At 48.8% G+C, this 13,745-nt stretch overlaps 1 protein-coding gene across 2 annotated transcripts in view; it reads left to right on the top strand.

The window, feature by feature from the left end:
• mettl17 (methyltransferase like 17) overlaps positions 1–10,490 on the top strand; it is a 34,239-nt gene extending 23,749 nt beyond the window's left edge. The window contains exons 6-12 of one of the 2 annotated variants that reach the window (XM_059951591.1): positions 1,173–1,243; positions 6,434–6,541; positions 6,704–6,772; positions 6,956–6,991; positions 7,283–7,375; positions 8,859–9,043; positions 9,662–10,489. In XM_059951591.1, coding sequence (XP_059807574.1) covers positions 1,173–1,243; positions 6,434–6,541; positions 6,704–6,772; positions 6,956–6,991; positions 7,283–7,375; positions 8,859–9,043; positions 9,662–9,782 — 683 coding nt within the window. In that variant the 3' untranslated portion in view covers positions 9,783–10,489. The other variant, XM_059951593.1, reaches the window with a different exon arrangement.
• Positions 10,491–13,745: the final 3,255 nt, after the last annotated feature.

Below are 13,745 nucleotides of genomic sequence, written 5' to 3'. Positions count from 1 at the left end.
CCTTCCTCCTGGGCAACCTTGCCGCCTTAAGTATGGACGTTATGTGATGTTCAATTTTCACCCTGCGGTAGTCCAACTTGCCTGACCAGTCTACGGGTGTCCCTTCGTCTGCTAGTGGGTATGCGATACTCCTGAATCCCGCACTGTTGTCAATCCACCCTGGGCTTGGTACTGCTCACACTGTTTCTCTTGGTACTGTTCATTCTCTTACATAACAAAAGATATTCTATTCAATCTCCAAACCTTGTTTACAGTGCCAAATGATATGAGGAGGCAAGTTTACTAGTTTGATAAGTGAGACAGAACACACTGACCACAAATAAGCACGTTAACCATTTATTTACAGAGAAACCGTAAAATTTTGACTGAACATCTAGGTCAAATAAACACTCATCTAAGTCACCCTAAATTTCAAAAACTATCAAAGGATACATTCAGTAACAGGTATTTCAGTATGCCCCCTTAACTACAAAACTAAACATTCAACAGATACTTATCTAAATGTGTGCCTGTGCCCTTCAAAACTTACAGCACAGTTTCCCAATTGTTATTCATCACTGATCATACCCTCAAGTGTGAAGATGAGACTCTGGAGACAATGGAAAGCTAGAGAGTATCTCGCTTGTGCTATTCTTATACCCCTGATGCGCCCAGAGCCAGACATTGGAGCTGAGGCATGTAAGGCAGCCGGTAGGAAAGAGTTGCAGTAATCAACAACTGGCACAGTGGGAGAGGCTTTTGACAAGCAAGTAAAGTAACACTTTACATTACACTCCCCTCTCCTCACTCCCCTTTTCTTTCCCCTTCCTCCCTCTGTATATCGCAGTTTATGACTTTCTGGGTTCTGATGAAGGGATTTGGCATAAAACATCAACCGTTTATTTCCTTTCACAGATGCAGCCTGACCCGCTGAGTTCTGCCAGTTTTTGTGTGTGTGTTGTTCGAAGTGTGGTCTGTAAATCCTCTGAAACACATTCAGAACATCCTTCTGCTAGCAGAGAACCAGCACTGAGCACAGTCCTCCAGGTTTCAGCCTCCTGCACTCGGCCTACCTGCTTTCCTTCCCCACTCCCCGTGGTGTTCTGCCGATTCCCTGCATCTGGCGCCCCTTCTAGCCAGCACCCTTCCCCACTTGGCAACTCCAGTGACGCTCAATTCTCTCCTCACTTTAGGGGGCAGTGATGCGGAGACTGAGCACAGCAGGGGCGTCTACTTCCGGCACTTCCTCCCTGTCTCGCCCAAGGTGGGTTACAAATGGCAAGGGGCCTGCCACACCCCCTCCCTTACTGTTATCCTGGTTGACTGTGACAACCTGTCCCCCTGTCCCTAGCTTGTAGGGATGGGTGATCCCTCAGTCCCTGTGAGTGATGACTGCGTCATTACCCTTCAGTGCAGATTGGTTTATTATTGGCGCATGTTCTGAGGTGCGGTAAAAAATCTTTGCATGCCTTCGTTACAGTCCATTTGACCAGATCAGTACATCGAGGTTGTACGAGGGGAAAGCAATTACAAAATGCAGAATAAACTATTACAGTTACAGAGAAAGTGTGGTAGACTTTGGGGTCAAGAGTCCATTTGTTGTCCATGAGGGCCATTTCATAGTACGATAACAGTGCAATTAAAGCTGTCTTTGATGGTACATGCTTTCAGGCTTTTGTGTCTTCTGCCAAATGGAAGGGGTGAAGGAGAGTGAATGTTCAAGATGGAGAGGATCTTTGATTATATTGGCTGCTTGACTGAGTCAACGAGGTGTAGACAGACTCCACTGAGGGCAGGCTGGTTTCCGTGATGTGCTGAGCTGCGTCCACATCTCTGCAGGCTCTTGCGGTCCCTGGCAGAGCAACTGCCATGTTGAGTCTGGATGGGATTATTTCCGTGGTGTCTCGATAAAAGGGTTGAAAGAGACAGGTTTTATTTACATTGGAAAGGCTTAGGAAGTTCTTCCCTGAGTGTTGGTGATTCTGGGGAATTCTCTGCCTCCAAGAGTGTTGGAGGCTGGATCTCTGTCAGTGTCGATGGACATTTGAGGGCTCGGGGTGGTGAGGGTGGAGGATTGAGCGCAGTGGGGCACTGGGACTGAAAGGGAATAAGGGAGAAAGAAGGTACAGGGACCAGCGACCAATCGGAGACCAATCAGCAATCGGGAGTGATTGGCTAGAATAAATTAAAATAAGGCAGGGGCAAGCAGAACGGTCAGCATTGGAGTGGACAGTGTTAGAGTGAGGATTTTGAGACTGCAGCTCTTCAGTGCTTCATTGAGGAGAGACTTGGGAGAGAAAGCGAAAAGCTGTAGGTAGATTTTTCCCCCAAAGTTTATTTATTGTTCTTCAGTTTTTATGTTTGCTCAGTTAGAACAGTAGGGACACCAGGCAGGATAGTTGAATGCTCTTCTTCTAGGATGTTTGAAAGCAAGACAGTGTCCATATTGACCACTCCTGTGAGAAGTGCATTGAACTGCAGTTTCTAAGATGCTACATTAAGGAGTCTGAATTTGAGCTGGAACTGAATGTCATTACTGAGGCCGAGGGGGTGATAGACAGGACATTTGAGAGGTAGTTATACTCAAGGTGCAGGTCACAGCAAACTGTGTGACAATCAGGAGTGGGAAAACGATTAAACAACCAGTACATAGTACCCATTTGGCCATCCCCCTCAACAACAGATATACGACTTTGGATACTCTTGCATGGGATGACTTAGCAGCGGAATGTCTCTGGCAGTCTGGCTCTGTGACTCTGAAAGGAAGGGAAAGAAGATGCGAGATGTGATTTGAGAGGATTCATTAGTTTGGTGGACCAGAACAGGGATCCTGTGGACAAGAACGAGATTACTGCATGGTATGTTGCCACCTGGGTGCCAGGATTTTGATTCAATTCTGTAGCATTCTTAAGCCAGAGGTCCTGGTCCATGTCAGTACTAATGACATAAGTAGGAAAAGTGCTGAGGTTCTGCAAATTGAGTTCAGGAAGTCAGTTGCTCAGTTAAAGGGCAGAACCTTCAGGTTTGTGATCTCAGGATTACTACTTTTGCCACGTGGCAATATGGCCAGAAATAGGAGCATTTTACAGATCAGCAGATGACTAAAGAGTTGGTATAGGAGAGAGAGGATCAGATTTTTGGTTCATCGGGCTCTCTTCCAGGTAAGGTGGGACCTTTACAGAGGAGATAGTTTGCACCTGAACTAGCAGGGGACTAATATCCTGCTGGGAGGATTTGATAATGCTGCATGGTGGTGGGGGGGGGGGGGCGGTTAAATGTGAGTTGCAGGGGATTTGAAACCAGCGTGCCAGAACTGATAGCAGAGGGGTTGTGGAGACAGATGTTCGTAAGACCGCAAGACAATGTCAATAATCAAAAGGTAGAGCATGGTGCGACTGATGCCCTGAGTTTTAACGCAAGGTACTTCAGTGTAAGTAGTAGGAAAGGCAGTTGAGCTCAGGGCAAGGATCTACACGTGGTATTATGATGTTGTAGTAATTGGTGAGACTTAGTGACAGGAGGGGCAGGACTGGCAGCTCAACACCCTCGGGTTCCAATGTTTTAGATGCAACATGGTGGCAGGAATTAAAGGAGGAGGGACATGTCACCTCAGTGTTCAGTCAGGACAGAATGGAGAACCTGTCTGGTGAGGTGTTATAGGTGGAGCTGAGGAATAAGAAAGGTATGACCACATTCAGGGGGTTATATTATAATCCACCCAACAGTCCACAGGATCTAGAGGACCAAATTTGTAGAGAGATCCCATGCTGCTGCAAAAAAGCATAAGGTTGTTATTGTAGGTGGTTTTAACTTTTCTGCATTTTCTGCAGGACTCTCATATTGTAAAGGGACCCAATGAGATAGACTATGTCAAATAGTTTCAGGAAAACTTCCTTAATCAGTGGATAGAAGTCCAGCGAGAGAGAGTGCAATACTTGCTCTGCTATTTGGGAATGTGACTGGGAAGAAGACAGAAGTTTCTAGAGAGAAAGTCTTTGCATCTGGTGATTACAATGCCATTAGTTTCAAAATAAATATGCAAAAGATAGATCTGGTCTGTGGGTTGAGATTCTAAATTGGAGAAAGGCTAATTTTCAAGGTATCAGAAAGCATCTGGCAGGTGTGGATTGGGACTGGCTGTTTCCTTGGAAAGGTGTAATTGTTACATAGGTGGTCTTCAAAATTGAAATTTTGAGAGTAGCATGCTTGAATATGCCTGTCAGAATAAAAGGTAAAGATTACAGGCTGAAGGAACCTTGGCCTTCAAGAGATATTGAGGCCCTAGTTTAAAAAAAAGAGGTGCATAGCAGGTATAGCAAGGTAGGAAGAAAGGAGGAACTTGTGGAGTATAAGAAATGCAAGGAAACACTTAAGAAAGAAACCAGGAAGGCTAAAGTCAGGCATGAGGTTGCCCTAGCAGACAAGGTGAAAGGGAATCCCAAGGGCTTCTACAGATACTGTATGTTAAGGGCAAAAAGATTTCAAAGGACAAAATTGGTCCTCTGAAAGATCAGAATGGTAATCCATGTCTGGGGCCAAGTGGGAGATCGTAAATGGACCTTTTGCATTTGTATTTACTCAAGAGATGGCCAAAGATTTTACAGAAGTGATACAAAGCGTCATTGACCAAGGACCCTATGATGATTACAGAAGAGGAGGCATTGCTGTCCTGAGGCAAATTAGAGTGGATAAACCCCAAGTGTCCAACAAGGTGTTCCTTCAGACCACAAGGGGAGCAAGTACGGAAATAGCAGGGGTCCTAGCGGAGACATTTAAATCATCCTTAGTGACAGGTGAGGTACAGAAAGTTTGAAGGATAGCGTATTCTGTTCTGCTGTTGAAGAAAGGCTCTAAAAGTACACCAGGAAACTAAGTTGGTGAGCTTGACATCAGTACTGGAAAATGTACTGGAAGTTATTCTAAGGGACTGGATAAACATGGACTGATTAGGGATAGTCAGCATGGCTTCCTGCATGGTAGATTGTGTTGAACAAAACTTTTTTTCAAGCATGTTACTGGGAGAGCTAATGGATGGCAATGGATGTTGTCTTCTTGGACTTTAGCAAGGCATTTGACAAGGTCTTGCATGGGAGTTTGGTTAAGAAGGTTCAGTCGGTCAGCATTCTAGATGAGATCATAAATTGGGTTTGTGGGAGAAGCCAGAGAGTGGTGGGTGATGGTGGTCTTGCACAGTGAACGTAGGGCACTGAGGAGGAAGGGGATCTGGCTACACAGGTCCATAATTCAATGCAAGTGGCGTAACAGGTAGATAGGGTGCTAAAGAAAGCATTTGGCACATCGGCCTTCCTAGATCAAAGTACTGAGTACCGAAGCGGCGTTTTCATTTTGAATTTGCATAAGAAATTAGTGAGGCCTAGTGCAGTATTGTGAGCATCTTGGTCACCTATGTACAGGAAAGATGTAAATGAGATTGAAAGAGTACAGAAAAAATTTACAAGGATGTTGCTGCGACTGGAGGGCCTGAGTTAAAAGGTAAGATTGAATAGTTGAGGACTTTATTGTTTGGAATGCCAAAGACTGAGGGGAAATTTGTTAGAGATATACAGAATTGAGGGGTATAGTTAGTATTAATGCAAGCAGGCTTTTTTCTTTGAGTTTGGGTGGGACTACAACTAGAGGTCATGGGTTAAGGATGAAAAATGAAAACTTTAAGGTGAACGTGAGAGGAAACTTCTTTTCTCAGAGGGTCGTGAAAGTGTGGAATGAGCTGCTAGCACAAGTGGTGGATGTGAGCTTGGTTTTAAGAGAGTATACATAGGTACACGGATGGTAGACGTATGAAGGGATATTGTCCTGCTGCAGGACAATGAGCGAAGGCAGATTAAGTAGTTCTGCACTGACTAGATGTGCCAAAGGACCTACTTCTGTACTGTATGACTCTATAACTCCAAGGAAAGATGGAGGGGGAGGGGAGTTTTCTTGTTTGGGATGGTAACTGTGCATATGAAGCTCCAGCAGGTTGAAGGGAAGATCGCAGTTTGGGATCAGAAAAAGGCTTCGCTCTGGATGATGTCTGTGTCATTGGGAATGTTCTGACAAGCATGGGTGGTTCGAAGGCCATTGGGAGGGGGCGACAGTGTGGGACACCCAAACTGTGTCAGCCAAATGGGTGGTGGGGGTGTGGAGTCGGCAGGGTAATGCGGGCACGTGATATGTGTGTGGTCTGGGTGGGCAGGGGGTGTGGTGGCAGTAGTGGAGCCTGTTCACGAGCAGTTCTACTCCCAGAGAACAGAGCTAACATTTTCTCTTCCTGTTCTTCCCCATTTCCCAACCTCCTTCAAAAACCTCCCTAACTCAACCCCTTCCACAACTGTCTGCCCACCTCTTCTTAACTCCCGCCCTCTATCTCACCTTCTGAATTCATCCCACTCTCTTTCTGCCCCTCTCCTGCCCCACCTCCGCCTCCATCCCCGCCCGGCCAACTCTCTCCCAGGTGAAGTTTGATCTGGTTGTGTCTGCCTACTCCTTGTCCGAACTGCCTACCTGTGCGGACCGTTGCCGTGTGCTTGAGACCCTGTGGAGGAAGACGCAGGGGTTTCTGGTGAGCCCAGAACTCAGGTGGGTGGTGACTGGCTGAGCCTCCGGACCAGGACTGGGTGTTGGTGGATTTTTTTTTAGTGAAGGCAGTAGGGGGAGGTTCTCTGGGGCCCTCGATATCGCCTCTGAGCTTTTTCCCATCCCTCCCTTCCTCCCCCACCCCAAGGTGCTGATCGAGAACGGGACCCGAGATGGCCACCAGATTCTGATGGAGGCTCGCAACCTCGTCCTGAAGGTGAGTCCCAGCTGATTGTGATCCTCCCCTCTGTAACGTCCTGTCTAACGTTTCACCCCTTCTCTTAGGTCCCTAATCTTCCTACCTCCCATCCCTATGATCTCTCCCCGCCCCCACCATCCCAAGCAACAGGCATCATGTCTATCTACTCCTGCATTCATCTGTTTCCATCCCCATTCACAGGCAGATGAGGAGCCTCTCGGTCATGTCTTTGCCCCGGTGAGTAGGGATCTGAATCTGGTGCAGTTCTCGGACATTCATCACTGTAAAAATAAATTCCTTCTGCATGGTGGATCAATGATTGTAATTTGTATCTTCTGCTGCCTCTGTGACTCTCTACCCCCCCCCCCCCCTCCACTTCACCTCTTCCCCCTCCCTTTGCCCATTTCACCACCTGCTCTCCACACTTACAACCCCTCCTTGACTCCACCCCTTCGGTCCTCTACATCTCTATCCCGTGCACCTTCTCTCTCCCCTCCACCCTATCCCCCACACCTCTCTCTCACACAGTGTTCCCACGACCTGGCGTGTCCCAAACTGGCAGGCAGTGTCCCGCAGCCATGTAACTTCAGTCAAGCTTACCATCCACTGCCATTCTCCTGGGTGAGTACTCATGGCTCTGACCTGGATCTAAAAGCCCGAGGGTCACAGCAATGCCCGTTTGTCTGGCTCTGCAGGGTTCGTGTCGCTGCCTTGCCGACCCAGCACTCTGGACTCAATCCTGACCGCTGGAACTTTGTGTGTGTGCACGTCAATATCTGCGTGAGGTGTAAAATCTGAGTGGATTTGCAGGGACACAGGGATGAGCTGAGTCCCTGCTCCCCTGTAAAGCTACACCTGCCTTTGTGGAATTAGGAATATACAACTAATATACAGTATCTATTTGCACATCAGAAGGTCCTCTAGGAAACCAAGAATGGGCATCACCTGTGTTATTGGCACTGTTGCTGAGCCTGTGACATGGCTCTCCCATCACTGGACATAGGCGGAGCATGTCCACAGTTTGTGGACCTCCCAGCACTCGGTGTCACTGTTACTCTCTCCAGAGTGTGGATCTCCCACAAATGGCATTACTGTTCCCACTGCAGTACATACTGCTCACTACACGGGCTGTGCTATTGTGTGACTTGTAGTGCAGCTCACCCGCCAGTAGGTGGCGAAGGGGGCATGAAGTGAGTGGACAGCAGGCCAGCCAGACTCAATCCAAAATGCTGCCTGTCCATCTCCCTTCCTCATAAGCTGCCCAAACCACTGAGTTCTGCCGGTGCATTGTTCTGCTGCAGAATTCAACAACTGCTTTCCCTCAGTTAGACAGGCCACAGGGGAGTCCACACCATGTGCACACAGGAGAGTGTCTGAATCTGGCGAACCCTGTAAATTTGCGGCAGCGAAGCTGTTCCTAAACACTGGAACCCTGCCTCTGCCCCAAACCTTTCTTGCTTGTGGGCCAGGGCTGTCACAACCATGGGCTTGGCTGTGCAGCAAATTTGGCTGTTGTGCTTGTGTCAGCTAATTCCTATTTCATTATGGCAGTATTTAGCTCCCTTATTTTCACTGTAGCGCTTGTTAACTTCCTGTCAGTACGTTTGGAAATGTAACAAGTGTTGGAGGGAGGGAGGAAGAGTGAGAGACACTGAAGTGGGTTGATAGTTCAGACTTTAATGTAAACAAGATTTTCAGGGAAGAGAAAACAATCAAAGTTAGGCCAAACAGGGCTGTTAACTGAAGCTTTCAAACAGAAAACTAGATGCCAACGCCACAGTTGAAAGGAATACCTAAATACTCTCAATATAATACGGATGCCACCAGTCCTCAGCCTTAGTTGACTCGATATCCAATGAAGTAATAATTAACTGACACAATTGCAAAATTTGCTGCGCAGCCATGTCCACGGTTGTGACGGGCGATGTCATCCAAATTAGTTATGCTGGCAGGGTGGAGAATGAGCTGCAGCACTCTGCTTTAGCGATGTCCTTACCATTGTCTCTCTCACATTCCTCACTCTCCCTCTGATCCCTCATACTCTTCCTCACCCCCTTCACTTCCCCATCTTCCTACCATTCCCCCCCCCCCCCTCGCCCCTCAGAACCCTGGGGTGAAACAGGAGCTCTTCTCTTACCTGGTGCTGGGACGAGGTGCACGCACGGAGGGGGAAGACTGGCCCCGGGTAATCCGCCCCGTCCTGTGCCGTCCTCGGCACGTCCACGCCCACCTCTGCTGTCCCGATGGAACACTGCAGCACTTGGTGCTCACGGCCCGCAAAAGCGGCAGGTACTGAGAAGGTGAACGGGGGTGAGGGGGGGAATAGGGAGGGGCAAGAGAGGGAGGATGAAACAGATGGGAATTGGGAGAAGGAGTGAAGATGGGGAGGGAGATGAATGAGTGTGAAATAGAGGGAGGGGTGAAGGAGGGTTGGATGGAGGAAATAGGGGAGGAATCAGAGGTGAAGATGCTGGGATGACACTAAATCCAGGACGCAGCTGCTCCTTTGCCTCGATGGATAGTCGCCACCAGCATGGGAAAAGTTACAAACAACCACATCCACACCCCACTCCTCACAGGAAAAAACATGGGTTCATGGGAGCTTTCTGTGCGCAGGCTACAGAAATCTCCACCTCTTCTCTCCCACACTGCCCTCTCCTTCTCTCCCACACCCTGCTTCACTCTCATTCCTCCTCTCCTTCCCCCGCTCACAGAGAGTCCCACCCTGGCAAGGGATTCCGTATCCCCTGCACCTTCACACATGCATAAGGCCCGAGCTAGAACTAACCTCGAACCATCAACATCAACTCGGGGCAGATGTTTTGGGACCAGGCAGTTGAGGTGTGGTGGGGCGTAGGAATCTCTCCTACCCTGACTGACTTCCCTTTCTGACCCTTCTCTCTACAGGGATTGCTACCGATGGGCCCGCAACTGCTCATGGGGAGATCGCTTGCCCACGTCCTCTAGTGAGGTCACCGCGGCGGACGGGAGTCAGATCGCCAGCTGTGTCTCCGGGGCGGAGCCCTGAGACGCATCCATTGCTCACCTTCACAACTTCACCTTCCTCCAATGGAGCGGGGGCACAAAGCCACGTTGGACACAGCCCTGTAGGAAACTTGACCAGAGAGGGGGCACTGAGGCCCTCCAACTGTAACAACTCCCGAACTCCATCACAACAAGGGAACGGCCCAGTCTGTACGATCGGTCGTCTTCCAGGAACCCGGAGGGTGCAGGGACTTAGATCCTGGTTTACATGGCAGGTTGGAAGACACAATTTGTTCAGATAAAAGACTTTCTGCGATTTAACATTGAATGCTTGGTGAGTGTTTGGGATCTTCTTCCTCGAAGTTGAGGAAGAAGTCCTGGGAGAGACAACTGGAATTGATGTCCTCATCCAATGGAGATCATTCCTGGCATTGCGCCAGAGCAGATACAGGGGCTAATGCATGACAGCACAGCCCAATTTTGTCATTGAGTTTATATATGGGGTTATACAGCAGGGAAACAAACCTTTCGGCCTTACTCATCCATCACCGACTAAGCTGTCCGTCTGTACCATTCCTATTTATCGCCATTTGGCCCAGGCCATTGCGTACAGTACTCTCGGTGCAGTTTCACCAATATCTCACACAGGTTTACAACATCCACACTCCTTTGCAATAAAGGTGAGCAAGCCATCCACGGATTTCCTTTGCCACCTCTTTCGGGGCCCTTGGCACTTGCGCCTCCCAGGATCTGTGTTCTGTCGAGCCCTATCGAGGGGCACAGATGGCATATGCATTGCGCCAAGATGCTTCATAAATACAGTTCAGCAAGTGTGTTCACTATCCAGTAAGAAGTTGCAGAGTTCTCCATATGATCTGGGGGTTGGATCATTTTGATTCCAAAGCGGTTGTGGAATGCATAGAACAATTAATAGTTTAAGAAGTGCCTAGACACGTAAATATGGAAGGGATTGCTTTAGTTAAGCATTGTTAGTTCGGCATAATATTAAGGGGCTGAGTGGTTCCATCTTCTATGTTTTTTTCAAGGGGAATTGGTTCTTAAACCTGGTAACTTGTGCCTCGGAGTTGGGACACCTCATTGAGTGCAGTGGCAATGGCAGGCTGCTTACTGAGGGATGTACTGTTAACATGTCAGGAGCAGTTCAGAGAAGGTTTACCTGACCGTTCCCTGGTGCAAGTCAGTTGTCTCATGAAGAGAGGTTGATCAGGTTGTGACTCTCCATTTTGGAAAGGTAGATGGACCTGAATGAAATACATCCCATTCTTGGTAACACTGATGGGGAGGAGGGCAGGTATCTTGCTGATGGGGAGGAAGGCAGGTATCTTGCTGATGGTAACACTGATGGGGAGGATGGCAGGTATCTTGCTGATGGGGAGGATGGCAGGTATCTTGCTGATGGGGAGGATGGCAGGTATCTTGCTGATGGGGAGGAGGGCAGGTATCTTGCTGATGGGGAGGAGGGCAGGTATCTTGCTGATGGGGAGGAGGGCAGGTATCTTGCTGATGATAACGCTGATGGGGAGGAGGGCAGGTATCTTGCTGATGGTAACACTGATGGGGAGGAGGGCAGGTATCTTGCTGATGGGGAGGAGGGCAGGTATCTTGCTGATGGTAACACTGATGGGGAGGAGGGCAGGTATCTTGCTGATGGTAACGTTGAAGGAATAGGCGTGGGGAAGGTGTTTCCACCTATGGGAGAATCTAGGAACACTCAAAACTAGGTGACAGTCAGGAGGGTGAAAGGGGTTAAACTGCTGGTGCAGTGTACCCCTGTGGGTAACCCCATCAACAACAGGTATACCACCTTGGGGGGAGCGGGGTATGTGTATAGCGCGGTGCAGATGACATTGTAGAGGAACATCACAGCAGTGCAGTCTCCACATCTGGCTCGAAGGGGTGACCTTTGTTGATAAAGGATTTGTTATTTAGGAGAATAGAAATGAGGTTCTGTGAACGAGATTGAGATTCCCAAATGATTATCTGCCAGGGTGTGGAACATATTGTATTGAGTCCTCAGCATTCTTAACTGAGAATGTTAAAAGTCAGATGTCGTGGTCCATATAAGTACAGTGACATCGGTAGGAATTGAGTTCCTGGAGTTAAATGCTAAGTTATTGGAAGGACCTCCAGGGTGGTGATCTATCTTTCACTCACTCCTGTTCCTCTTCTCTCACTCCCACTTGCCCTCCTCCTCCTCCTCCCATGCACTTCCCTCTCTCCTATACTTTCTTCTTCCTCTTCTCCTCCCCTCCCTTTCCTCTCCTTCCTCACTCCCTACACTTTTGCTTTCCTGATCTCTTCATCTACCCTTCCCTACCCTTTGCACTGCTCATATTTCCATTTCCCCTGCATTCTCTACCCATACCCGTTCACTCCTCACTCTCACAACCACCTCTTACTCCCTCCTGTTCAAAACCTCCTCCCCTTCCCTCATTGTGGTGAATGGTGGCTGGCCAGTCAATTTGAAGGGTTAGGAACACTGTGGACATCCATTTGTCACTGCGCTTTGACATTGCCAATTCGTCATGGCATAGTAACATGGCCACTTTGCTAGCTCCCAACGGCATCACCATTTTTATCAGCTTTCACAGATGGAGACATTTTGATGGGATATCAGCATTCACTGTCTACTCGCGATGACATGGCCAATCCAATGGACATGCGGGCATTTCAATTAAAAGAGGGGACAACTGTTTTACTCACAGCGCCCAACAATGTCAGCAGTTTGTCAAAGCACAGTGATTTGCCAACTTGAGGCTCGTGGGCAGTCAATGTGATCGGGACGTTATCAGCTACTTGGATGAGGGCACGGACAAACATTCTGCCCCAGTGCCCAGTTTGTCAAAGCACAACGGGGTCACTTCGGGGGAGCGGGCTGTGTGTCTCAAGGGGGAACGCAGGCAGCGATGTTGTCCATGTCCTACGAAGCTGCCAGTTCATCAACAAAGTAATGTGGTTAGTTGATCAGGGTGGTGCCTCAGCACTCTACAACGTTACCATATTATTACTGTGCAGCTGGCTTCATGTTGACAAAATGTGAGAAGCCGTTTCATTGTAGAAGGGCGTTGTGTTCAGTTGGGGGTGCTTGTTTTACTACTACCCAATCCTCACACCATCGCATGGGGTGGGGAAGGTGAAAGCCAGCTGCCCTGTTTCCTGCCAGCTCTTAGTGTTGTGCCCGTTTTCATCAGGGGAAGAGATGGGGTGGAAGTGGGGATGGTCTTCGAATACTGGTTGGCCATTCTGTCGGGCAATTCGAGGTGTGGCCGCCCACTCAGCCTGGCACAGCCTAACCGGAGAGGATGCAGCAGGCTGGAACCCAGGGGACCTTTCCGCTGAATCGCAATCTGATGTGTAAACAGGTTCGAGGAGAGGCCAACTTGTCCATTCTACAACCTGGCTTATGTACCTACATGAGGGCTGGTGTGTGTGCTGTGGAGCCAGGATCTTATAGATAAGGGTGGCTGGGGTGGAGGGAGAGGTTAGGTAGGGGCCAGGTAAAGCAAATCCCAAAGACCTGCTGCGTATTTCCAGCAGACTCGGTGAACTGCAAATGGCACTCATGGGTGATGCTGTAAGGTAGTGAGAAGCAAAGGAGGATAAAATAGAGATTAAGAAACAGTTGTGTAGGTGGGGGAAGGGGGGGGGGGGGCCTCGGAGGAATCCAGCGGTAAAAGGGGTTGAATTGTTCCTGAGAAGCCGATTAAAGTGGGATTGGAGAAAATGGGTGAAGACGTGAGTATGTCCCTGTATGTGTGTATATACGTGTTTGCATGGTTTAATTCTCATTTGAGCTGTCTGAAGGTGGCATAGGCAGAGGTACAGTTGTGGGGGAGGGAAGGAAGGGTGGGGGGTGGTGCCCATGATCTGAAAACTCCACAGCCGCTGAAATCCCACAATAAAATCGGTGAGGATGGGGATGCCCGCCTCCAACAACCTTCCTCTGCAGGCAGCAGCACTCACCTGCAACATTCAGCACCCCGGC

The sequence above is a fragment of the Hypanus sabinus genome, chromosome 26 (assembly GCF_030144855.1).
Source record: "Hypanus sabinus isolate sHypSab1 chromosome 26, sHypSab1.hap1, whole genome shotgun sequence".
NCBI lineage: Eukaryota > Metazoa > Chordata > Chondrichthyes > Myliobatiformes > Dasyatidae > Hypanus > Hypanus sabinus.
Note: the sequence above shows the minus strand (reverse complement) of the source record. Positions and strands in the feature narration are given on the sequence as shown.